Raw genomic sequence first — 26,448 nt, forward strand, 5'->3', positions numbered from 1 at the left:
GGAACTGTCTGGCTGCTGTTTTATTTCAGGTTCTCAGTGATTGCAATCAGTGTATTTACAAATACATTAGAAACACCAAGAAACACAGTGAACCGAAATTAATACACTAGTCGAACCGAAAGTTTCAAAGACATTGAACTCTAAACCCATAAAACTCTAAAACCCTAAACCCCTAAACCTCTAAAACCCTAAAACCCTAAAGCCTAACACTAAACCCTAAACCCTAAAATCCTAAACCCTAAACCCTAATCTATAATCCCTAAACCCTAAACTCTAAACCTTAAAACCCTAAAGCCTAACACTAAACCCTAAACCCCTGAACCCTAAATCCTAAACCCTAAACAATGAACCCTGATTCCCGTTTCTCAAAACAAATTCTAATTATTCAACTTAGAAATTAATACACCGAATCAAAAAACTGCATATATCAATATAGAATTTCACAAAAAAAGTGACTATTCATGAAACAGTAACAACAGTCAGAAATTACCCCTGCTATAACCATGGTGAACCAAAATTTGCTCATGGGTGAAAAAAAATTTACATTAATAAAAACTAAAATTTGTACAATCCTCTCTTGGATAATTCATATCTGGTGCATTGTAAAGAGTGGAGCTTGACTGAATCGATGATGCAGAGTCTAAAAGGTTCAACTACAAAAGACATAATTAATTATATATTAGCAAAATGAACAATTGAATTTTTAACTAATCAAAAGCAAGTCAATTTTACCTCGCTTGGAGCTGTCTCTTTCTTTTTCTTCATGGCATTTGAGATCTTTTTTTCCAGGTTTGATCCAAGTCTGTTCTTGGGCCGACCTCTTGTTTTGACACGTGGTGGGCTTTGAAGGTCATTCACATTGCTTAATGTCGCTTCTTCGTGTGTTAACAAACTTTTTCCTTTGCTTCTCTCTTGATATTCTTCCATCTCCACCATGACCTTGTCAAATGAGGTGTAGAATTCTGGTCAACTCTTCAGACTCGGATGCAAATTCACATATATTGTGCGACCAAAACACCAATTCATCAAATCTCTTACTTCTCAGCTCCAATAGAGGTTCATCTTGGCTGCTCTTGATGTGTGTATGCCTCCTCTTTATGTTCTTGCTCCAGCGATCCAATATGTATTTCGGTGCCACGTTATCCACTCGCTCAAAGTTTAGAACGCTTAGCGAATGGCGGCACAATATGCCCCTAGACTCAAACAGCAAGCAATGGCACTTCACATCTCATGATACTGCGTCGTAGGTGACGACAAACTTGTGGAATGTGGAGTTGGAAACCTGTTCTATGACTTCATATGTTGTGAAACCTAGGGTGGAATACATTAATCTTGTGATACAGTTCACTTTACCTCTAAATTGAGCTTGAACTTCCCTGAACTTCTCATGGGTATATACATGCTGAAACTGTGCCTCTATTGCTGATTTTGTTGCACACGGTATCAGGGTGTGAAAATCTGCATCATCAAATTCTCTCTCTGCTTGCTAGGCAATTGTCGTATTGCTTCACAAATTGTCTCAAGGAGCTATTCCGTGTGATGAACTTGTTGAAAAATGAATGCATACTCTCGCTCCTTTGTGTGCTTCTCATTCCAGCCTAGAAGTGGTGATCCAAGTAAACTGGAATCCATATATGCCGATCCTTGTATAGCTCTGCAAAACAAACCAAACCCATAAGGTATTGTGAACCGAAAACAGTGCATGCTTTGGGAAAAAAAGATATGAGCATGAAAATAATTCGAATTGAAACCTCAATTACCTAAAAGCCACTTGTTGCCTCCGAGGCCATACTTTGTAAGGAAATCATTCCAGTTTCTGTCAAATGCGTCTTTTGTGTACGAGTTCTAAACAACATGGCTCATCTCTTGTTCAATATCAATGTGTCCCTTGTAGCCGTTTAATTTGCTTGGGATCTTCTTCATAATGTGCCAGATGCACCAGCGGTGAATTGATGTGCATTGATCGGTAAGAATACCTTTTGGTGCCTTTCCTCCCATACAACGTAGCCAACACTCAAATAGCCATTTGAATGATTGGATGTCCTCATTTTTCATCAGCGCGCATCTGAGAAGTGTCGACTGGCCGTGGTGATTCACGCCCACAAAAGAACCTAAAACCAAATTGTACCTGCATAAATAACAAGCAGACCGTGGTGAACCGAAATATATACATGCACTGAACATCAAAATATATTTGAATGAACCGATTACCTGTTTGTGTTATAGGTGGTGTCAAATGAAACCACATCTCCGAAATACTCAAATGCAGCCCTGCTTCTTGCATCGGCCCAGAATGCATGTTTAATGCAGTGATCGCCTTCAAGGTTGAGCTCAAAGAAGAAATTTTGGTTCTTCTCTTTTATTCTTACTAGGTACTTCCCAAATTCTTTGGCATCATCTTCTTCGGAAATATTCCATACTTCCTTTATGATGTAATTCCTCACATCTTTTTCAATAAAACCTAGTTCACGGTGGCTGCTAGCTACTGCCACAAATTATTGGTAAGTTTTGCTCAGTCTGATTCTGGCTTCCTCGTAGATTTCGATGGTGCGACGCACAAACATGCTAAGCTCCTTGTGTTGTTTGAGCATCTCAGCCTGGTCTGGACAGCAAGGATGCGAGTGATTCAGAACAACTTTGGACATTGTCCAAACACCGACGTCCTTCATTATGTGTACATAAATCCTGGCTGGACAGTTTAACCCAGCTGAGGGGTTTGCCTTCAGAGTTGGAGATATCTTGGATTTCCACCTCCCCTCTCTGGTGCATACAATTAGTTGATTCTTAATCTTGTCTCCGTCCCGAGTCTTTTTCCTTATTTTTGTAAAAAAACTGGCAAGTTTGGAATAATGTTTGTAGAACTTTGCAGCTTCTTATAGTGTCTCAAAAATCATCCCCACATTTGGGACAAATCTTTCATCCACAACACAGCTGGTCTGCACGGTGAACCGAAAACTTCATTAACGGTGAAACAATTCTATAATACTTACCGAACCGAAAGGTTACTAACAGTAAACGAAAGATAATCCATTATACAAAACCAAATTCAAAACAACTCTGTCTACAATTTAGATAGTATCAATTCAATTCAGATTCAGATCACCTCCGTACATTCAATTCAATTCAAATAAAATTAGCAATTGCATTCCATTAAATTCGATTCAAAATTCAATAATCCAAACCTCATTAAATTGATGCATTTCCAAAGAATAATCGCACTCATTCAACTGATTTGAAGTTGATTCATTGATTGTTTCAATTCAAAACTCCATATCAAAGAAAAAACAAAGAAGAAGAAGAAGAACGACGAAGCTAATTACGTCAAAGTCAATCCAGATCCATAATGCAGAGAACAAGGAATTTTATTAGGTTGAAGAACGAAAACGCGACAAGAGAACAAAGTTTACGTTGAGAAAGGTTTACGTTCAGAAAAGTTTATCATGAAGAAAAGGTTTACATTATATACGTTATATGAGGCGCGTGTATAACAAACGACTGTGGGGTAAGGGATAGCGCGTGTGAAGGAAGTTGCTTGGATAACATCCATGTATTTTTTACATGGATGTAGAGCTTTTTCGAATATAATAAAATATTTATGTATAAAATATATAATTTAAAAATATATTACTTTTTGTGATTTATTATTTAAATCGGTTAACTACTAAAAAGTAGCAGAAGTTGGATTGGTTAACGGATTTGACAAATTTTTTCGTTTTTTGAGCAGTTCTTTCTTTCCCAAGCGAGTTTTACCTTGAACCAGACCCGTTTGATGTCAATTCCTAATTAATTGGTTCGAATCAGTTGTTTCAATCTCATTCTCAGAGCCATGTTAGTGACCTAAATTATGCTACCTTAATTCTCAATTCTTCACCACCACTACCACCCCCACCCCAACCCCAATCCTTGCCACCACCATTCAAATCCTTTCTCATCCAAATCTCATCCCCAGCTTTCGCCACTGTCACCGCCTCCTTTTCACCCTCCTTCAAATCACATATCTCACTCTTCTCCTTTGCTTCTAACCCAAATTTCAATTACGTTGCTTCATTTTCCTTTCATTCCATTTTCACACTCTAAGGTAGCGTTTGGTGGAGAGATAGAGACGGAAAGACTGAGATTGAGAGACAGAGACTAAGAGATAGAGATTGAAATAAATCTCAGTATTCTGTTTGGTGTAAAATGGGAGACAGAAATTGAAACAATAATAAAACTCTAATTTAATTTGCACAGAATTAATTAATTAAAATGAGGGTATTTTAGGTATAAAATGTCATTAAAGTTTCAGTCTCCATCCTTAAAAATTTTAGTCCCCTGTGTCCCTACTTTTTGGAGGTACTGAAATACTGAAATTTTAGAGACAGAGACAGAAATTTTAGTACCAGTCTCTGAACCAACAAACATAATACTGAGTCTCAGTCTCTGTCTCATTACCTCAAAACAAACGCTACCTAAATCTTCCAATTTCATTTTTTGATTTGCTTCATCGCTTTGTATTCATATCAAGATGCGACAATTATTAGAGTGTTGGCTCCTAGGGTTGGCTTTGATAATATTGTACTTCATCTCGCGAGATCTTCTTGTCGACCATTTTTGTTTCTTACTCGTTTGATTTATTTGTCTTTGTGAAAATTATCATTGTTGTCGTTGTTTTGGTTGCTAGTGCTATTGCGGTTATCGTACGGTTTTGGTGTGGACACAGGTCTAGCAGATTACTATATGCTCTACTCGTTCTCTAATACTGCCAAGGATTCGACGGTTAACGACCAGAACAGAAACAACGACGACAACAGTAACATAAATGTTGAAGTGGACCTTAACTAATTTGGTGGTAAAGGAAAGGAGGCTGCAGTGGTGGTAGTGGTGACAATGGTAGCGGTGGTGGTAGTCGCTAGAGATGAGAGTTGGAAGATTTTGGATGATGGTGGCAAAGGATTCGGAATTAGAGTGGCGGTGATGGTGAAGAGTTAGAATTTGGTGGGGTAGGTTAGATTCAAAAAGTTAGTCTAAGAATTTTGAATAATTACAAGTTCAGGTATTTTTGTTAACTGAAGGCTATCTTTCATAGGTACAAAATTAATTTCATTTTTTAAGATATATTTATCAACATTCTAAATATTTATAATATTTATAAATAGAAATGATAGTTTACTTATCATATGATAAAACTAGGGACCAAAGTCCCGAGAAAAAAGGAAATTAGAATTCATATGATTTAACAAATCTGAACATTTCTAAGCCAAACACATGCATATTAACAACCAAATTAAATTACAAAAAATGCCACCGAGTTAGCAAAGGAAACTTTTAGTCAATGGAATCAGCAATCTCACCTAACTTGTATAAAGGACGACCCAAAAGATATTCATACCGTGACTTTGGCACAAGATTTACAATAGATAGGACCACCACCAAGCAACTGGTTCTTCGATCTTACCAACTTTTAAACTCTCTCAAGCTGTGTTTCTCTTCTGTTACCGACCTACAGTGAGTAAAATGGTTCTAGAGTCGGTCCATTCAAACACACTGATGCGATCGAAAAGTGCCATTTGAAAGCAATTTGACTATCGCTTTCTCAATTCGTTGAGAACCTGAGCCAGGTCTCAAAATATTAGCATCTCCCCATGTTAAGCATGTGCTGTTTCCAGACTCACCTAAGCACCATCCACCAGGAACAACTGATCCAGGACTCCGTCTCAGAAGGTTTTGGTCAATTAGATCAAGCACAGGATCATCTGGTTGAAATTTCCGAGCGAAGGCAGCTCCACTGCAAATCATGTCATCAAAATCACTGGAATTAAGTGGTCGAGGATCACTTATGTGATGATGGTTGTCATACATACCATATAATAAGTTCTGATTTATGACTGTCCTGTTGAACTGACGTGAATTACAAAGAACAGAAGGGAAATAGTTGGACAGGGACCAGGGTGTGTTTGCAAAATACATCAGCAGTAGCCGTGGGAGGTTGTCTGCTCCCAAGATGCAGAACTCCAGAAAACGAGTCAGGATAGAAAAAGAGGAACCTACACAAAAAGGAGTTAGTACAATTAACACAACTATCTCCGAAGAAAAAAGAATATTGCTAGATGAAATTATATATATGATAATAATTCTTTTTTAAAAAAATGGTACAAAAAATATCAAGTAATTTAAGCAATTATGAGAAAACCACGGAAGAGAAGGCAAAAACAAAGGATTTGGCTCCTCTAAAGTGAGGGATTAACCTTGAGGATACAGCCCAAAAATAGCCCATAAATTGATAAGAAATTGAAGTAAAGTTTAGATAAGGACAAGAGCAACAAAAATGGATCAGTTAAAATGTCAAGTATTTATAAGTAGTAGCTAATTTATAGTTTAAAATCTATACTCTAATATAATTGGCTGAAGATAAAGTTTTTTTTTATTGGAACAGAGTTTCGACCCGCAATGTTGTATGGATCAGAATTCTAGGCAGTGAACTGCAATCACAGCCAAAAGGAAGAATATCACAGATGAGGATGCTGCAGTAGATAAGATTACTCATATAAATAAGTTAAGAGAAGTAACTTATGATGGTTGGGGCAAGGAAGATGACCTAAACATGCCAGGATTATGTAAGATAAAACAGACAATCACCCTTCAAAGATAGTACATCAAACTGAAAAAGACATAAACAGACACTAGTTAATAGTAAGGTACACGGGGCACCAAGATAACTTCAGTATGTGACTTGCTTATGGTTTTCATTTCCAATTTTCATCTCTAACCAGATTCTACTGCTCATCTTGCTAAGCTCACATTCTCCGTACACTATTTCAGTTCATAAATGGAAACCATGTGATTCCAAAGCTTCCTTCAGAACTCTAATTTATCCTATATTCCACCTCTACTGTATCTGAAAGCAAAATTCCATAATTTCATTGCACCAGATACACCTTACTGGAAATGAAATCACTATTTTAGCATAAGCTTTAGCTTTAGGTGCATTCAGAAAAACTGATGCTGCAGTTTGTGAAGATAGCAACATCAAGCACGATTTAAGTGAAAATTATGTCAATTGTTTAACAACAATCACAATCATATCTTTTTCTATTGATGTTGAAGTTTATAGCCTCTATTACCAATAAAATGAAAAGCTAAAAGTACATGCAGACTCAGAGCAAAGGCATTCAACAAAATCATACCTGTAAAAACGCGGAAAGCACTAGGGAGATCTCTCTTCTGAGTGGCATAAAACATGTCAGTCCCTTCAGCAAGATACAGGCCTGGATCAACAATAATGGGTCTCAACCTCCTCGACCTACAGCATTAAAAGCTATGAAAAATAAGTATCACGACTATAGTTCATTCAGCATCAAACACTTGAGAATTGCAATTCCCTCTCCAAAACACTACAAACAATAAAAAAGACTTAATTTCCACACACTAGCAAATATAAAATAACTTCATAATGTAAGCTAGTTTTGGGATCATGGTGAGAAACTATTAACCATGATAAATACCTACCTTCTAAATTTCAATTAACAGAAGGAGAACTTTGAAACAACAATTGAGTTGTCTTTATATAATCTCGAAGACATGGATTGAAGCCAATTAGCCAAGTTAGATGGCCTGCATTATAATCCATTTGGCTATGGTCCTTTTCCGGACTCTCCATAATCCAGGATGCTTCGTACCAGGCTTCCCTTATACTTCTATTGAGTATCTGTATCTATACTATATATAATGAGGATTTTGAAAGTGTTGATGTCTAACTTTTTTTCCTAAAATACCTTTCATTATATATAATTTACAAAAAAGAATTATTATTTCCAAGATTTGAATTCCAGTAGTCAAATTATAAACTCAACTAATCCAACATTTATTATTTTTATACATATTTAATACATAAAAGAGTGAATCAATAGGCACTACACTAGTGAGTATAATGCAATTTTAAAACAATAAACGCATAAAACTGAACATTAGCTAACTCTTTCCAGCCAATATAGCTTGAATGATTCACAAAGTTCATATCTTTAGGCAGGAATGACATGATGTGAAGAAGATCTGACAATACACAAAAAATAAAAAAATAAAAATCAATGCACCAATTCATATAAACAAATACATACATAACCGAACCCAAAAAAAGAGCCACAAATGCAGCAAATAAAAATACACCATACCATACCATCTTGGGTAGCAAGCGGGTAAGCATCAGCACTAAGGCTAACAAACCAATCCCACTTCAAGTTCAACCGAATTAGTATCGACGCTGCGTGAACCGCAAGCGAAACGGGCGAGGATCCTTTCTGGTACGCGAAATCGGGTTTCCCCATAACATGAACATTCTGTGCGGCTTTGAAAATAGGGTTCGACTGGACAGTGAGAGCCACGCGCTCGCGGTCCGCATGGGAAGCGGAAGGGTCGAGATGGAGGAGGTACTGGTTGAGGGGATGGTAGGTGGCGTGGAGGAGTCGGATGATCCGACCCGAATCGGAACGTGACCTGTGAAGATAGCAACATCAAGCACGATTTAAGTGAAAATTATGTCAATTGTTTAACAACAATCACAATCATATCTTTTTCTATTGATGTTGAAGTTTATAGCCTCTATTACCAATAACATGAAAAGCTAAAAGTACATGCAGACTCAGAGCAAAGGCATTCAACAAAATCATACCTGTAAAAACGCGGAAAGCACTAGGGAGATCTCTCTTCTGAGTGGCATAAAACATGTCAGTCCCTTCAGCAAGATACAGGCCTGGATCAACAATAATGGGTCTCAACCTCCTCGACCTACAGCATTAAAAGCTATGAAAAATAAGTATCACGACTATAGTTCATTCAGCATCAAACACTTGAGAATTGCAATTCCCTCTCCAAAACACTACAAACAATAAAAAAGACTTAATTTCCACACACTAGCAAATATAAAATAACTTCATAATGTAAGCTAGTTTTGGGATCATGGTGAGAAACTATTAACCATGATAAATACCTACCTTCTAAATTTCAATTAACAGAAGGAGAACTTTGAAACAACAATTGAGTTGTCTTTATATAATCTCGAAGACATGGATTGAAGCCAATTAGCCAAGTTAGATGGCCTGCATTATAATCCATTTGGCTATGGTCCTTTTCCGGACTCTCCATAATCCAGGATGCTTCGTACCAGGCTTCCCTTATACTTCTATTGAGTATCTGTATCTATACTATATATAATGAGGATTTTGAAAGTGTTGATGTCTAACTTTTTTTCCTAAAATACCTTTCATTATATATAATTTACAAAAAAGAATTATTATTTCCAAGATTTGAATTCCAGTAGTCAAATTATAAACTCAACTAATCCAACATTTATTATTTTTATACATATTTAATACATAAAAGAGTGAATCAATAGGCACTACACTAGTGAGTATAATGCAATTTTAAAACAATAAACGCATAAAACTGAACATTAGCTTACTCTTTCCAGCCAATATAGCTTGAATGATTCACAAAGTTCATATCTTTAGGCAGGAATGACATGATGTGAAGAAGATCTGACAATACACAAAAAATAAAAAAAAAATAAAAATCAATGCACCAATTCATATAAACAAATACATACATAACCGAACCCAAAAAAAGAGCCACAAATGCAGCAAATAAAAATACACCATACCATACCATCTTGGGTAGCAAGCGGGTAAGCATCAGCACTAAGGCTAACAAACCAATCCCACTTCAAGTTCAACCGAATTAGTATCGACGCTGCGTGAACCGCAAGCGAAACGGGCGAGGATCCTTTCTGGTACGCGAAATCGGGTTTCCCCATAACATGAACATTCTGTGCGGCTTTGAAAATAGGGTTCGACTGGACAGTGAGAGCCACGCGCTCGCGGTCCGCATGGGAAGCGGAAGGGTCGAGATGGAGGAGGTACTGGTTGAGGGGATGGTAGGTGGCGTGGAGGAGTCGGATGATCCGACCCGAATCGGAACGTGACCCGGAAATGAGGTAGGCGATGGAGGGAGGGGGAGGGTTGGCCTTGGTAGAGTCGTAGATGATGCGGTGGTTGTGGGCCTGGTGGGCCGGGAAGAGGAAAGGGTCGGGCCCGGAATGTGGGCCCGTGGAGGATGAGGAAGTGCAGAGGGAGAAGATGAAGGTGATGGAGAGGAGTGAGATGGCTAGGAAAGTGTAGAGGAGGAGGGTGGGCTTGTTGTTGGGTTTAGGGTCTCTGAGTGAGAAGAGGGTGGAGAAAATGGGTTTTGAGGTGAGGATTGAAGACCACTGATGTTGTTGTGGTGGTGGTTGTGATTGTGGTGGCGTTGGTGCTGCTGCTGCTGTTGAACCCGAATTTTGCATTTCTTTGGGTCTCTTCTTTTTTCTTTCTTTGTGAAGTTTGACGGGAAGCTGGAAAACGGTGGTTCGAAGTTTCCAAGTTTGGTTTTTCTGGTTTCTTAGGTAACGTTTGTTTGCAGAAACTGTAACTGAGATTTGGGGACAAAAATTCAGTATTATATTTATTGAGTTAGAGATTAATACTTAAATTTGTGTTTTTGTCTAAAAGATTTTAGTATTCCAGTATTTTCAAAAAGTAAGGATGCTAGAGACTGAGATTTTTAAAGACAAAAACAGAAACTTTAATAATATTTTGTACCTAAAATACTCCTATCCTAATTAACTAATGTCAACTTTACCCTTTCTTCAAATCAGATTAGGGCTTCAGTGTGAGCAGCCCCTCACTCCATCTTCTCATTTGTTCTTCGAAGTCTAGGTTGCAGCCTCTGCATTGCCAGTGTCAGGACAACCACCACGTTGCCGCCGTCGTAACCACCGCAAAGTAAGTGAGTCGCCGTCGAAGTTCGTCTTCCTAGGCCACGAGTTCTCATGTCTTCATTTTCTCCTTCACAGGACAACGTTCGAGGAACCCAGTTGAAAGAGTCTCCGCTGTTGCTGTCGAGTTCAACAACTTCCTTGCCGTCGTCATAGGTTGTGTAACCTAGGTTAGTTATGGCCAAATTTCTTTAACTGATTTTGTTCGTTTTTTTATGTCGCAACTTACGTTCTGTGGATTTGGTTCTTTGTTCTACTAGATGCATAGAAAGAATATTTCTTTTTCTCTCTTCAATGCGATTCGGTTCTTTGTTCTAATGTATAGATGCGGAGATAGCTTCTATGGATTTGGTTCTATGTTCTCATGTCTTATTTCATTAATTTTGTTTGTGCTGTGCTTCTTATGAATTGGTCTTGGTCATACTTGATTTTTTTGGAATTCATGTTTATGCAGCTTTTGATTTTGAACTTTTCATGCTCTTTTTACATAATTTACGTCTGTTTAATGTGAAATTGTATAAATTATTTTGTAAATGTATGATTGTTGTGGCTATAACCAGCTCACTCACGGTGATTTCTAAAATTGCTATGGATGAAAATTTTGTTAGCTTAGTTGTAATTTAAAGAGTAGTGGCACTCCAGTAATATACTTTGATATTCAACTATAGCTAATAAATTTTATACAACTGCACCAAGCACTTTATTTGAAATTGGGTTGCACTTTGTTAGGGGAACATGTTAATCAGCATCAGTTTTGCAAATTTAACATATTTTAGGAGTTGGCTAAGTTACTGTTATCTTTACTAAACCCCTCTCTTATCAAATGAAGTAGAATTTTTATTTTAGCTTAAAGGGTAAAAGGTACGATAGTCTTGAGTCTATTGAATCTTCAAAATTAATGATTATTAAGTTCATTTGAATTATTTAATCTCCACAAGTCTAATTAACTTTTTTTCTTTTTAGTTGCGTGACTTGTTAAGATTTTGTTAGTTAGTATAAGCCCAACTATTTTTTCAGAATCTGCACAAGTCTAATAGCCTTTTCACGTTTTCTTGGTTAACTTCTTACGATGAATAATCTCAACGACATTAATATAATTTGTATGATAATCATGGATGGTTCGAAGTAATAACTCTTAACACAATCTAAACCACAACAGTTTTTGGAAGACTTTGATTTGCTTAAAATATCTGAAAAAGTCACTTTCAGTATATGAAATGAGAGAGAAAAATCGATATTTTCATTTAATGTGTGTTTCTATTGTATTTCCTGTTTTGATTTCCAATTGAAAATAAATTAAAATTGAGAAGTAAATAGTGTTAACGGTCTTTTGGTTCCAGTTTCTTGATCTTGTTTTTGGTTCTAAGAAGATATAGCAGATTTTGCATCAAGAAGTGTTAGATTTATTTGAATGTTTATGCGTTTTTTAATGTAATGACTTTGCTAGGAAAAAATGGAGTAGTCGAAAATTATTAAGCGATGCGTGTATTTTTATGAAGAGATGAGATCCAAGCATGAAGATTTGATGTTGTTTTTTGTGCTTACGCTATTTGTTTACTTTAGGGATAGAACTAGTGGCTAACTATCGTTTGGCGGAAGAATGAATAGTAGAATTAGACGTGAGACTTTAGAGCGTATTGTTGGTGAGGGTGATAGGAATTGTATTTGGGAGTTGAGAATGAACATAAATGCCTTTGCTAATTTGTGTGAGTTGCTCCAAATTCAAGAAGAACTTACTGAAGGGAACATATGTGATCAGATAGAAGAAGAGCATGAAGAAGAATGTGATGCTGGTTCCTTGGGGTATATGAATGATAGTACCAACATTTTATTTTTTATTTGAAAAGAATATAGTGAGAGCACTGGTGAAGTAAAAAAGACTAGAGTGAGAAAGAGAAGAAGAGATGTTGAACCTGTACTCATTTTAATTTTAATAATGAAATATACTGAAATATTTTCTCAAACTAGTTATTACAATTTGTCATTTGCCTATTTGAATTCAAAAGTCAAATTACAACTTAAACAACAATACTATGAGCAAGACAACACAGACTATAGAAAACAACAAGTTAAAGGAACGCTAACAATTTCAGATATACAACATCAGTATGAAGATTTTCAACTCATTCGATCGTCGTCAAATTAGAATTCAGTTGACAAGAGCGATCATCTCCAATGTCAAAATGTTGGATACTTGGACCTGCCCGTCTAAACCATCCACATCGTCTTACAGGACAGGCGTAATACTTTCTACCCGGGGTTGGCAATGCTATTTGAGACTTGTAATGGAGCTCTTAAACCATACTCACAAAAACATTCCCTCGTTACATTCCCGCTACCGTACGAACCATTTATAGATCTTCTACTTGTGGAAACCATTGTTAACTAGGCTGCTATACATGTAACAGTAAGCAAAATTCATTTACCAAGTTATCAAGAAATAATAACACAACACAAGAATGAATCAACAAGTCTAAATAAAATTATTTAATGAAGTTAATCATAACAAATTTTCCAATTCAAGATATTTCCTACATGTTTGAAGATGAAACTACACCAGTTAAGGCATGTGATGATTTGGTATACAATGTTGACATTAGTGGTAAGGCAGTTCAGTTTTGATGTCTTGTCGATATTTGCATCTTGTTACATTGTTCTTTTTGCTTTAGAAATTGTTGTTATAAACTATCATGGTTTGATTCAAGGAAATATTGGATTTCAGTTTCGGATGATGTACAAAAAGAAGTAGAGGAGGGGAGGGAGACGTCTTCTCAAGTCAAGGGGCGGCGGATGCTACAATTCGATGGCCAGGAGAGGGATCATTCTCTTTCCAAGGAAGAGATGTCTTTGTCATATTTAAAATCTAATGTTGGTATTTCTAGCTCTTCCAATAAATTTTTACACTCCTAATATGTTAGACAATAGTAAAAATACATTTCCAATTCAAGATAACACACCAGTGTGTACTAATTTTGATAAGGAAAAAGAGTGATAATAAGAACATAATTATGATAAATAGTTCTCAAATCATCTTCTTTCTTTTTCTATACAGTAATCATCATAAATAAATTTATAAATATAACAATTACAAATTCACAAATCAGCAATTAACAAGCACAAGTAAGGTAAAAAAAATTTATATAATGCGCAAACCATGAAATCAACACTCAGCAATCACAAATTCTCAAATCTTAAAAAAAGATGACACATAAATCAGAAATATAAAACAACTGAGGGCAAATAAGAATTCGTATATAACAACTTCAGAAATCTTCAACAATTGATGAAGCACAAATCAGCAATTTAAGCAAATCAGGGCAAATCTCAAATCAGGTAATGAGGGATTTACACATTCTCATCCATATGAGGACAAATCAGAAAATGAGGGTTTCACAAATCAGAAAATGAGGGAATAAAAAATCTCTCTATGAAATTATCAACTTTGAACTTCACAAAATTAACAAACAAATAAACTAAATTGACAGAAGATACCAGGTCGGTTGACAGAAAAACAGTGGAGACCAGAGGCACAGCTCTGAGACGGTGGCGACGCAAACCCACGGGCGCGCAAACGGCAGCAATGTCACAAACCTAGGGGAGCAACTGGCGCCACGAGATGAATCAATGGAGAATTGGAAAGTCGTCGTTGTCGTTCGGACCCTTGGAGGTGCTATCGGCGGCGGGTCAGACTCCAGGATTCGTTCACGGGAGAGGAGAGAAGAAAGGGTAGAGGAGAGGAGAAAGGGGATTAGGGTTGCATGCTGAGGAAAATGAAATTGGATTTGGGGGTTAGGGCATTTTTGTAATTTTAAATATTTAGTCTCTACTTTTATTTCAAACCAAACAGGATACTGAGACATAAATCAGTCTTGTACACTTCCACACCAAACACAATACTAATACTTATTTTTGTCTCTGTCTCTTGTCTCTGTCTCTCTGTCTCTGTCTTTTGGTCTCTGTCTTGCAAACGAACGCTACCTAGAAAACAGAGAAGAACAAAGATGGGTCACGGCGTAGAAAGGAGGACAGCGGAACAGCAGATGGCGGAACAAAGCGGCGGCGTGACCACGATCCAAAGAGGCGCACCGGCGGCAGCAAGAGCAGAAGCAACGGAGGAATGACCAGAGACGCAACGCGCTTGTGGTGGTGGTGGCAGCTATGAAACTGTGGTGCCAGCTGCATGCTCCGGTGCCAGCTGCAATGGAGACAATAAGCGCCAGTGGAAGGTAACGATTCTGGTTTCAATGGTAGAAGAAACTAGAAAGAGAAAGGAGAAGACCATGAGGTTGTGTGTGTGAAGTGTGAACTGGACTCAGCTTAAGAAATGTCCTCAAATTATTTAAATATTGACAAAAATATACTCGAATTTTACTATCGACAAAAATACTTTCAAATAATTTAAAAATACAATAAAAATATTCAACAGTAAATATATATTTTCAAAAACAAAAATGCTATTTGTACACTAAAATTAGCCACTAAAACTAGCCAATAATTTAATTTATTTTTAATGTGTATTTATATTCCAACATATATTTTATACTTGTGGGTGACTTTAGTGGCTGATTTTGGTGTACATATAACATTACTCTTTCAAAAAATACCTTAAAAATTAAATTTTGATGCAATTTTTTACTATGATTATAAAAATAAGATATTATTATACTTAAAATTTGGTGATTTTTTGTTAAGTATATATTTTTTTATAATTTTTTTTGTTAACAACCAATAATACTTTTAAAAAATCACAAAACAATATATACTTAACGAAAAATCACCAAATTTTAAGAATAATAATATCTTATTTTTCTAATCATACTTGCAAAAAATTACATCAAAATTCAATCTCTAATATATTTTTTGAGAAATACATATTTAATATTTAATGTTAGTTTTTTTTTGCAAGATTATCTAACATTAAATATGTATTTCTCAAAAAATACATTAGAGATTTTTGATACAATTTTTTGTAAGCATGATTGAAAAAATGAGATATCATTATCCTTACAATTTGGTGATTTTTCGTTAAGTATATATATTTTTTTTGTAATTTTTTTGTTAACAACTAATAATACTTTTAAAAAATCATAAAAAAAATATATACTTAGAAAAAAATCACCAAATTTTAAAAATAATAATATTTTATTTTTTTAATTATGATTGTAAAAAATTACATCAAAATTCAATTTTAAGACATTTTTTGAAAATATATATTTATTATTGGACATTTTTGTCGCGTTTTTAAATTATTTAAAGATATTTTTGTCAATAATAAAATTCAGATGTATTTTTGTCAGCATTTAAATAACTCGGAGGCATTTTTGATAGTTAATCTTTTTTTTTAATTTTGCATCTAAATTTCAATCCGGATCTAGGATTTAAATGATTTGGATTAAAAAACCAAAATGGATATAATTTGGTTTGGACTTTTTTTTCATTTAATATTGGTTTTTTTGGGTTTAAAATCTAAAATCTGAATTTTTTTGCATAACCCTACTAATAGTCTAGTCTAATTCTATCTTAACCACCTAAATTCACTGAAAAAAGTTAAATCTAAGTTCATTCCAATAACTAACTAAAAATTATCCTAAGCAACCTACAATTAACTATCAGGGGATTAAATAACAAAGAAATAAAAGATGATTGTATAATTAACCTGGAACGATGAAATAAGAACAGAGGAAGAAGAGAAGATGAAGAAGGGTGCTGTGATATCGTTGGAGTTAGAGACAGCAGAAGTGGTCGACGGAATGTCGTCAGGACTGATGATGGAGGCAGAGAAAAAAAAAAATAACGGATGCTACGGGTTCTGTATTCTGAGAGTGAGGGCGATAAGGCTGAAACTGAGGTAAGTGATGTAAGAGGCGAGCTAATGGGAGATGAGAAGAGGTAGGGTGTGGGAGGCACTCCTGCGCGATGAGAGGGAGAAGAGAGATGAGTGTTAGGGTTCAAAAATGCGACGACTCATGCACACACATAGAAGACTCTCACGCAGTGTTTTCACACTGAGTCACTGACCAAGCTTTCGCGCGCACAAAAGGGCCACACATGGCATGATTTTGCCTGCAACCAGTCTCGCCCACGCACAAAAAGTAAGGTGTTTACTGTGCGATTTTGTTCGATTATAAGACAAAAAAGTATGACTTAGATTACATGAAATTTTTTGAAAATTCGATATAATTCGATCCAATTATAGAATTTGTGACTTTTTATATAAGAAAAAATAACGTTGATATAATGTTTTAAATAGTGTTGTATTGGTTTGATTTTTTTATTTTATTTAATTTTATTTAAATAATTTAAAATTTAAAAATTATAAAATTTTTAATTTAAAATTAAGATAAATATAATTTAAATTAATTTTAATAAAATAACTTAAAATTATAATTTTAAGTTATTTTATTAAAATTAATTTAAATTGTAATAATTTAATTAATAAAAAAATAACATAATATGTATTGTTCGTTTTTTTCCATAATATGCTGTTAAGTGTATTAAATCGAATGTAATTATTAATCGTTTTTGTTAATTTACTTTGTTCAATAAGTAATTTCAAATCTATCAACAAATATTTGTATGTTATTTTAGTAAGAATATATTAAAATTAATTCAAAATTAATAATAATAAATTATTAAAAATTTATAAAGAATAATTTTTTTAATAAACAATAAATAATTTAAAATTATTAAAAAATAATTTAACACTTTATTTTGATATTTATAAAATATATACTTCAAACAACAATATCTCAATATTAATATATAAATTTTATTAATTAATGTAATTTTAGAATAGCAGTTAATCAAGAGAATAAACTTATATAAATTTTTATGATAATTTTAATATTCTCGCATTATAAACATAGAATAAGAATGTATTTATCCATTTGTATCTAAAATTTGTCAATTTGTATCTAAAATTTGTCAATTTGTATCTAAAAATGTATTTAATAAATTTGATTAAGAGATTAAAAAAATTACCTTTTCTTTTACCGTTAGTTTTACTTTTCTTTTTAATTTTTTTTAAGAGTCATTAAATTTTTTTTTTCCTTTTAGAAGTTCGCCAATGAAACCCATGTCACCGCAATCTCCCTCTTTTCTTTTCAAGTTTCAACCTTCCGTAGTTTTCTTTCCTCCCTTACTGATTCTGTGAGGCCATTGACACCATTCAAATTCGTCTGCTCCAACTGTTTCTTCTTTGCTTTCTTGTGGTAATCTTTTTTCTTTGTTTCCCGAGAAAATATAATTTGCTGCTCCAAGAAATTTTCACTGCATATAGCTTCATGGATGATGCATTTGAACCACCCAATCTTTTATTTTCTTGTTGGCAAAAATGAAGAAAGTAAAAGGAAAAAAGTACTGGTCCGCACAATAGGCAGATTTATTTTTCTACTTCAGAGTTCAGCCATCAATAATCTCCTTCGGATAAGAATTTGTTAAAATGAAGTCTAATTGGTCCAAAATTATGCTAATTTTAGATAGGAAAATCAAAATCAAAAGCAAACCTTTCATTGGTTTACTATTATTGTGGTTAGGGTTTGAGACTGCATGTTATATGCCTTTGAAGCTTCATAACTCCCTTTCATGTATTGAAAATTTGATATTAATGCAGGTGTTTTCTTGTAATTTTCTTTCTGCCATACCCTTTTTTTCTTGGTGAGGGATGGTGCAAATTGTGACAATGAGCACTTTGGCAAATTGTGGAAAGAGCATGAAATATGGTTTTTTCTCCCCATCTTTGATGAAACCTTTTAAGCCATTTAGGAGATCCCAAATGGCCTCTGTCAATGGAAGATACTGTGTTTGGAATCATTGTGTTCAGAGTTTGTTCTTAGTTGGGTACCCTTGTTATGTGTTGAGGTATCGTGATTTTAAGGCCGAAGCTGGGTGGTTATTTGGAAGGGGTGAGCAAGGGTTGGATGCAAGTTCTGAGCACAGTGAGAGTGCTAATGAGGATATATTGTTGTTCTTCTTTCAGCTAGACTTAGCCACAAGAGTTCAGGTCTGGTTTCTTTTATACTTCTATAGGCAAGTCAATCATTTATTGCATTGCTTAGATTTTCAGGAGCTTATCTTAATGATTCATTTGTTTGAGAAATTTTGAATGTCAGTATGCTTTAAACATGGAGGAATATGACATTGCGAAGCAGTTGAGGAACAAACTTACTGAGGTTAGTAGCAATTGGATTTCATTTTGTGCACTAAAATGTGGTCTGAGTGTGTAAATTATGTTTCAATTCATGTCAATGTGTTTAAGCATTGAGTTATATTTCAAGCATGATTGTAGTTTCAAAGCATGGTTTGAGCAGCTGAAAATAAAAAAGAAAAAAAATAATTTTTTTGTTGGACAATGCCATAGCTTACAAAAGATACCAAGTTTTGTGAATTTTGTTTACATGCTTGATTAAAGTAGAATTGACATTTTTCTGTTTCTGTTCGTGGCTTTCTTTTATTGCATTTTTTCTCTACCTTGAGTTTATGCGTATGACTATAGCCTCACTGTAAGTATATAACATGAAGCTATAGCACGTGTCAGTGTGTCTCTCTTAATCTATATTTCTGAATTTTATGACTTGTAGCATTGAATTATTTGCAGTTTGCTTGATAAAAAAGTATTTTTGGAAGGTTGAAGCAGAGGTCATCAATCAACAACTGTCAAAAAGGGGACTCTCATCGAAAAGTGAAGCTCAAGATAAAGCTTTGAGTATTATAACTCTTCGGTAAGGTTTCTTTGTCCATTGTATCCAACTGACTTGTTTTCATCAATTTATATATTTATATATTTTCGTTGTTCATCTTCCACGTAAAGTGTTGGTCAAATTAATCACTGACAGCAAATGGTTCTGTCTGCCCTTGCAGTTCTAATCTCCAGAAAGCTATTGAGAATGAAGATTATGCCTTGGCTGCTGAATTACGCAATGAGATTTCGAAACTTGAGGCAGAGTCTCTAGCTGTGTCAGCTAAAGCTTTAGCACATAAAAATGTGCAATTTGCATTTCGGTTGGGGCAAAAAGTGAGACATAAAGTTTTTGGTAAGTGAAATGCATTCCATTGAATACAACAACTAAACCTTATTTCACCAAGTGGGGTCTAATACATGAATCAAAAGTCACCAATGTTCCTTATGAAAATGGATTGCATTGAATAAGACAAATTATTATTAATTGCATTTCCATTTTACAGTGGAATCTAATGACAATGCTGCGACTAGGTTGTACTCTGAAGCATGGTAGTATCTTACAATTCACGATATATATCTCATGATTAGGTACAATTTAACCTATTAGTGATATTTATCTTAAATACATATGTATCTTGTGGTACAAGTATGACTTGGTGTATTTGTATTACCTATGCAATTCAACGATACAGTTTAGTCTTTTAGTTTCGAACTTTTCTTTACAAATAATCAACTGTCATAGCTTGATTTTTTTTTTCATTTATAATTGTGGTATCACATCAGAGTTGGCTACTATTGTTTTATTTTCATTGTTCTGAAATATCGGTTTCACAATTACTCATTTGCTTTATACACACCTTAATAAACTTCACAGGTTACTAATGACTTATGATGACCTTTTTAGTGTTTAGTGTGTTTGTGCTCAAGTTCTTTTAGTGTTTAGTGTTTTAGGGTTATATATTGCATTGTTTGTCTTTAAAATGCCAAAAGTATGGTCGGGTTCTGTTACTTTTACAGGTAACATATTTTCATGTTAATATTAGTTAATGATCATATATCTTACTATACAAGATATGAGCATAGTTATGATTATGAAACTATAATTTTCAATCCCAAATGCCTTGGAGGATATCAAATCTGTGTTATTCACTCAAAAGAATTTGATTAGCATCACCTTGTAATTTGGTGTCTCTGATATGAATGCATGCATATTGGGTGAAATATCCCATAAAAATGGAAGATTTGATTTCCTTATGACCTTACCTCACCACATTTTTTGATTACTCAACCTTCATGGCAGGCTATAGAGCTGTGATAGTTGGAATGGATCCAGTATGTTGTGAATCAACTTCATGGATGGAAAATGCCCAGGTTAAGAAGTTATCTCGTGGTTCGGCTCAACCATTTTATCAGGTTCGTCTACCTCAGCATGAAATTTTCATTTATATTGTTTTCTTGTTTTCCATGAGGATCATTTTAATTTTAGCTTATACTTTGACTTTCTAAACAGTTGATTCGTCTTGTACTTCTCAATTCTGATCAATCCATATTTGTTCAGTCAGCGTAAAAATATCAATCGATACCCATCTACATAGTGCATCTTGTTTTGCAAAATCAGCATATTATGAATAATGTTGCTTCAATTATTCCAAGAATATATTTCATCACCAATTGTTGTGTGTACATTATTGTATGATTGTCTTTGGTGATATCATCTAGGGGGGAGGGGGGACCATTTGCTTGTTTAAATTGTTTCTCTTCATTCCAAATCCACATTTCAGATAAATCATACTTTTCAAGAGTACCTCTTTTCAAACCGTTGACACAGGAAATGTGTTTATTGTTGATCAATTTGTCTTTATTTTGTCCATTGTTAAGAATTGTGCTGGTCTCTAAATGGTTTCCCTTTTGTCTAACATTCAGGTACTTGTCGACGTGCGTGCTGATCCTAACATATTGGTAGCATATGGTAAAGATGCTTTATTAATATTCTTTGCATATCACTCACCATTGAACCAAATGCTATAACTATAACTGTTGTATTAGTTTCCATGATACTCTCTTTCTGAATACAAAGTACCTGCAGATTGATATGTTTAACTTAATTGCAGTCGCAGAGGATAATCTTGTAATCCCTGATCAACCAGACATGGTGAGTAGATCTAGATCAATTCTTGAAACTTCAAAGACATGTATGATGATGTTATTTACAATCCGTTGGTGCAAACTTTTCTTGTTTTTGTTTTTGGTTTTGGGGAGGGGGATTTCAAGACAAGAAATCACAAAAATAAAGATGATACCTTTAAATTTAAATAGGGCTTATGATAGAACATTATAACATCTTCTGAGGACGAGATTTAAATGGTGCTTTTAATGATGTGCAGGAAAAGTTTGATCATCCGTACATCTCTTTCCTCTTTTATGGAATGGATGCTGCTGGAGATTTCATCCCGATCAAGCAACTGAGAGAGAAGTACAATAGACCGCGGCACGAAGTCCCAAATGATGAAGATTGAAGGAAGGCTTGATTGCTAATGAGATTACATTCATTTTTTATGCCTTTATAGTAGTCACTGCGGAGAGTACTAATATTACTGTCCATGTATATATGCTTGTAAACAAAGATTGTGTAAAAATGCTATTTGTTCCTATTTTCGTCGGATCAAAACTAAGTTCATATAGGATATAGCATTAGTCATCCTAAAATGGTGATTGTGTAAATATAATTGTGTACCTAAAACTATGGAAAGAATAAACTGCACTAACGACGGAAATACTATATTTTGAAATATATTATTGTCCTTTTTTGGGTTTTTGGGTTACAATAATTTCATTTAAGTGGGAAGTTATGTAGAATTAAAATGTGAGCCTTTTTCATCATAATTAGACTTGGTCTTCCCCAAATCAATCTCGGGAACAAGTCTGACCTGAAGGCTTTATTACTAATTTGCTTATACTTATTAATATAATTGATTTGGATGTAAATTTGTCATAAAAATTTTTTAAGGAAAATATTTCTATTATTGGCAAATAAGCAACACAAAAAGTAAAATGCAAAAATATTGAAGAATAAGTGTTGGAATTTTCACCAATGTCAAAAAAATAAATGTGCTTTTTTACAAAAGAATGAATGTGTTTCTTTTTAAAGTTGTCAGATGGTCTATTATGAGAAGAATTAGAGAAGAGCAAGTGAAAAAGATGGTCATCTTGATGAGAGAAGTGAGAAAAGATCTTTTATAGTGTTATGTTCTTAACTTAGTAACCAAACCAATTTGGAGGAACAACATATTGCTCTATATTGATAAAGGCAATGTTAAGTCTATCCCCCATCTTCTTCCAAAATTAGTCACTAAATAGGGGTGTACAAAAAATAATCAAATTGTGGTTAATCAGTTAAAAAATTATAATCACATTTTGGTTAACCTATTTAATAAAACAATTTTAAAAATTATATCCATATTATTAAAAAGTGGTTAACCAAAATCAAAACTAAATTTTATGCAATTCTTGTGTTTAAATTGGTTAACCGATTTTTTTTTTTTTTGTAAAAATCGGTTTTTTTTAAAAAAATTGATTATTTTTTAAAAATAGTTTTTATTTTTATAACCAGTTAAAAACTGATTTTTAAATTTTCTAACCGGTTAATAATCAGTTTTATCATATAAAACCAATTTGGTTAATTAACCAAATTATATTTTTGGCTAACCCAAAAATAGGTTTAGTTTTTAGATTAACCAAACCATGTATAGCCCTATCACCAAATAAGGTAATTGTCAAAGGGTGCTTTTGAGTCTTCTCTCTTTATTTTATATTTTTTAGACAAAATAGTGAAAGAAGGAGAGTTAATTTCCACAACTTAAGGTATCAATTCTGACATTGCTTTGGAAGTTCTTTTCAAAGAGTGTTTAGAAAAAAAGGATGATATGAGACATTGTTGAAAAGACATAAAGTTTCGTTCATTTTTAACTAGGTGATTTTTTTTATACTATAAATCTAATCAATTCACTTTTACTAATTTAGTTTCCATTTAAAGATATGAGCTCAACTTCTTAGGGTGTTCTTTTGGGTTTCATCCTTTTGGTCAAACACCCATATAAAAAATGTTACTCATTTTTGGCCATGTCATAATGAGTAATTATCCAAATAAGTCATTGAGATTTTTAAAATCGAACACTTTAGTCTCGTTAGTTTTAAAATACATAAAATAATCCCCAAGAGTTAACTTCGTTAGTGAAATCATTCATTGTCAAAGTTGCTCAATTAGTCACTAACGGAGGATGCTAACATGAAGCGTTAACTCACATATATGGCCATTACGTGTCCATGTGTTGCAAGCTAGACGAATTAGTTCTTGTGATGAGATGGACCAATTAGTCTCTTTGATGAGATAGATGAATCAATCTCTCGATTCCACAACCTCCCTCCTCTTTAACACACCCTCTTCTACCATAATAGCTGCCACCTCCTCCTCTCCCCTATCATCCCCAATCTCCCTCTTATGCTCCTCCTCCATCATGCCTTCGTTTCTTTATCATCGCATCCGTCCTCTCGTACGTTATTCATTATAGTGTGATAATAGCATTTAATTACTCCCATAAATTTAGACTAATAAACATTTTTGAAAAAATAGAGAAGTTAGTTGGTAAGTTTGAAATATTTAACACCAAAATAAATCATTAAATAAATTTAAGAGTTAACCATTTTGGCACTCGAAAGATTTAGCTTTTGACAAAATAAATTCTAAAATATGATAATGATATAATGATCTCTAAGATATATTTTATTTGACAAAATAACTCAAATGTTTGTCATGATTAATATATTTAGCCAATGGTTAATATTTTTTTTTATAAAATTACTAATCTACCATTATATTCTCTCTTTTTACTATCATCACCCTCCCCATTCTCCTGCCTCACCACATCCTAATGTCATCACCTTGACCCCATGCCATTTTCATTCCCTTACCTCACCTCATCCCATCAACCCACCCCACCTTGCCACCACTACCACCATCATCATCATCACCAAAATCAAATTGTCATCACTCATAATCTCCTATCTCTCTTTATTCAGTCGCTCTCTCTTCCATCACAACTCTCTCTCTTTCATCCTTCTTCTCGCATAGTGCTACTAGTTGACCTCATAATATCACTATGCGACTAACTTATAATTACCACTTCGCCGAGATTAAGAGAACCATGGCCAGGAAGACCATAACGCTTTACACTAAGCTTTGTTTGCTTGATACTTACTTCAGAGCATAACAATTCTTCTAAAAAAAATTGTTCTAAAAATTTGTACCTAAAACATATAGTCACCTAAATGTTTTAATATATCTACTTGAATAATGAGAAAATACTATAATGAAATATCAACTTTCCATATTTCTTGTTATTGTTGACAAGGGTATGTGAAAAAAGGCAGAGTGGAGAAATAGAATTTTGAGAAATAGAGAAATGAGAAGAGAAAGAGGTCACTATTGTAAGAGAATAAATGATGTGAATAACATATGCTAGCTAAAATTAGTTAGAGATGTACATTATATATGGCAAGCGCACACCTGAATAGCTTAACAAATTATTGAGTAAACTAACAACTTGCTGCTATCTAAAAATATCTATTGACTATAAAATTGGAGATGAAGAATATCATCTATGTTAGGTAATAGGGTGGGGATAAGATGATAGTGGAGGTGGGGTGATAATAAGATAGAGGTGAAGATGAAGGTGTTGATGGTAATGTTTTTTGTAATATCCTACCACACAGAGCTTTATACTTAGGTCGTAAATTAAAGGTGGTGAGGCGCTACAAGCTCTAAAAACAAAATACACACACACACACACACAAAACAAGGATAATATAGCTAGGAGCCTATACATAAAACCAAAAGATGCATCACTCACGAAAAACGATAAGACAGAAAGCCTATACATAAAACCAAAAGATAGGTATATAGAATTCCAATGGATAAGTATAAACAAGCTCTAGACTCGACCTATAAAGCCAAGGGCAACTAGAATATATAAATATGTATACAAATACATCCCTCAAAATATAAACAACATAAAAGTCCTATTTCTCCAAAATAATTCTCTAAGAGGGATATACAACGTAAGGTATAAAAGTGGAGAACCAACTACATAAACTAAAACAGAAAATAAGTCCCAAAAGATAAGCATTCGCTTCCAAGAAAGCAAATCCAGCACGCTCAGCGAGGCGCGTCATGTCCTGCATCTGAAAAACAACAAATACGTATGGAATGAGAACCGGAAGTTCTCATCATGGTAGAGGTATCCACATAGATAATATATAAGATCCCGGAAAAGCTAGAGACATTCTTAGAACTCCGACACTCAGATTTAAACTAAAAGAAGTATTCTAAACCATAAATTTTGGTAATCTATCTAAGGAGATTCTAATTCTAATCTAGCTCTTCACCTCCTGTCAACCCAAACCTCCTAATAATTTACATGAGCTTTATGTGCGTTTTGAGGAACTTTTTCTCTAATAGAAAAAAGCTAAGTATTTAGAAAATTCTATGAAAAGTCATTTGAGTTATTGCGAGCTTAGAGTTCAATTTTGGTTTTATTTGTAACCATTGTATTTTTCTTTCCATTCTACATTTTTTGGTTTTCATTTGAGTTTAGTGAGGCTTTTGGAAAGACCACTCTTTGTTTAATTTTTAGTGTTTTTGTTAGATTGAAAAGCCTCTTGTAAAGACTACACATTTATTCCAGATACTTAAGTCATATGTTTTGTTTTATTTTGGACAACAAAGGAAATAAAATTCTTGCACTATTAATAAGTATATGGACAAGTTCAAAGACTTATGCCGATTTTTGATGTTATGCCAAGGACCAATGAATGAGGCATGGAAATATATCAAGTACGAGGGATAACTGGGAGATAAAATTTTTCATTTAGTGGGACTGATGGAGATTGTGAACTTCTTGGAGTTAGTGAATAAGAGCCGCTTGGTGAA

The 26,448-nt window shown here is 34.2% G+C and overlaps 2 protein-coding genes and 1 long non-coding RNA gene across 5 annotated transcripts; 2 read left to right on the plus strand and 1 right to left on the minus strand.

Annotated features, from left to right (window-relative positions):
* On the minus strand, positions 5,158-10,370 carry LOC107623470 (beta-glucuronosyltransferase GlcAT14B). Its single transcript, XM_016325737.2, has 4 exons — positions 9,637-10,370; positions 9,434-9,509; positions 8,645-8,760; positions 5,158-6,023 (listed from the first exon to the last, which is right to left on the minus strand). The coding sequence occupies exons 1-4, from the start codon at positions 10,310-10,312 to the stop codon at positions 5,515-5,517; spliced, it is 1,377 nt and encodes a 458-aa protein (XP_016181223.1). The 5' UTR covers positions 10,313-10,370; the 3' UTR covers positions 5,158-5,514.
* Positions 10,324-11,148, plus strand: LOC110267419. The gene is made up of 3 exons (XR_002355042.1): positions 10,324-10,411; positions 10,664-10,790; positions 10,862-11,148. It is a non-coding gene; the product is annotated as an uncharacterized LOC110267419 (long non-coding RNA).
* Positions 17,850-22,252, plus strand: LOC107624042 (clp protease adapter protein ClpF, chloroplastic-like). Of its 3 annotated transcripts, XM_016326482.2 has the most exons (9): positions 17,850-17,994; positions 18,396-18,785; positions 18,895-18,954; positions 19,409-19,503; positions 19,643-19,815; positions 20,764-20,876; positions 21,387-21,432; positions 21,575-21,615; positions 21,848-22,252. In XM_016326482.2, exons 2-9 carry the CDS (start codon positions 18,447-18,449, stop codon positions 21,977-21,979), a joined length of 999 nt encoding a protein of 332 aa, XP_016181968.1. In that variant the 5' UTR covers positions 17,850-17,994; positions 18,396-18,446; the 3' UTR covers positions 21,980-22,252. The 3 variants fall into 3 exon arrangements, with proteins under 3 accessions (XP_016181968.1, XP_020969134.1, XP_020969135.1); XM_021113475.1 differs by lacking the exon at positions 21,848-22,252 and having other exon boundaries at positions 21,541-21,575; XM_021113476.1 differs by lacking the exons at positions 21,575-21,615; positions 21,848-22,252 and adding an exon at positions 21,550-21,569.

Source organism: Arachis ipaensis, chromosome B10, assembly GCF_000816755.2.
Source record: "Arachis ipaensis cultivar K30076 chromosome B10, Araip1.1, whole genome shotgun sequence".
In the NCBI taxonomy this organism is placed as follows: Eukaryota; Viridiplantae; Streptophyta; class Magnoliopsida; order Fabales; family Fabaceae; genus Arachis; species Arachis ipaensis.

What these genes read in the sequence shown, in the direction of transcription:
- LOC107623470 (XM_016325737.2), bottom strand. Translation starts at nt 10,312, where the DNA reads ATGCAAAATTCGGGTTCAACAGCAGCAGCAGCACCAACGCCACCACAA. An exon ending in CCCGCTTGCTACCCAAGATG is followed by an intron (nt 9,510 to 9,636) that starts GTATGGTATGGT and finishes GTGTATTGTCAG; the next exon opens with ATCTTCTTCACATCATGTCA. An exon ending in TGCTTTCCGCGTTTTTACAG is followed by an intron (nt 6,024 to 8,644) that starts GTATGATTTTGT and finishes CTTTTTGTGTAG; the next exon opens with GTTCCTCTTTTTCTATCCTG.
- LOC107624042 (XM_016326482.2), top strand. Translation starts at nt 18,447, where the DNA reads ATGGTGCAAATTGTGACAATGAGCACTTTGGCAAATTGTGGAAAGAGC. An exon ending in TTGAGTATTATAACTCTTCG is followed by an intron (nt 19,504 to 19,642) that starts GTAAGGTTTCTT and finishes CTGCCCTTGCAG; the next exon opens with TTCTAATCTCCAGAAAGCTA. An exon ending in TCCCTGATCAACCAGACATG is followed by an intron (nt 21,616 to 21,847) that starts GTGAGTAGATCT and finishes AATGATGTGCAG; the next exon opens with GAAAAGTTTGATCATCCGTA.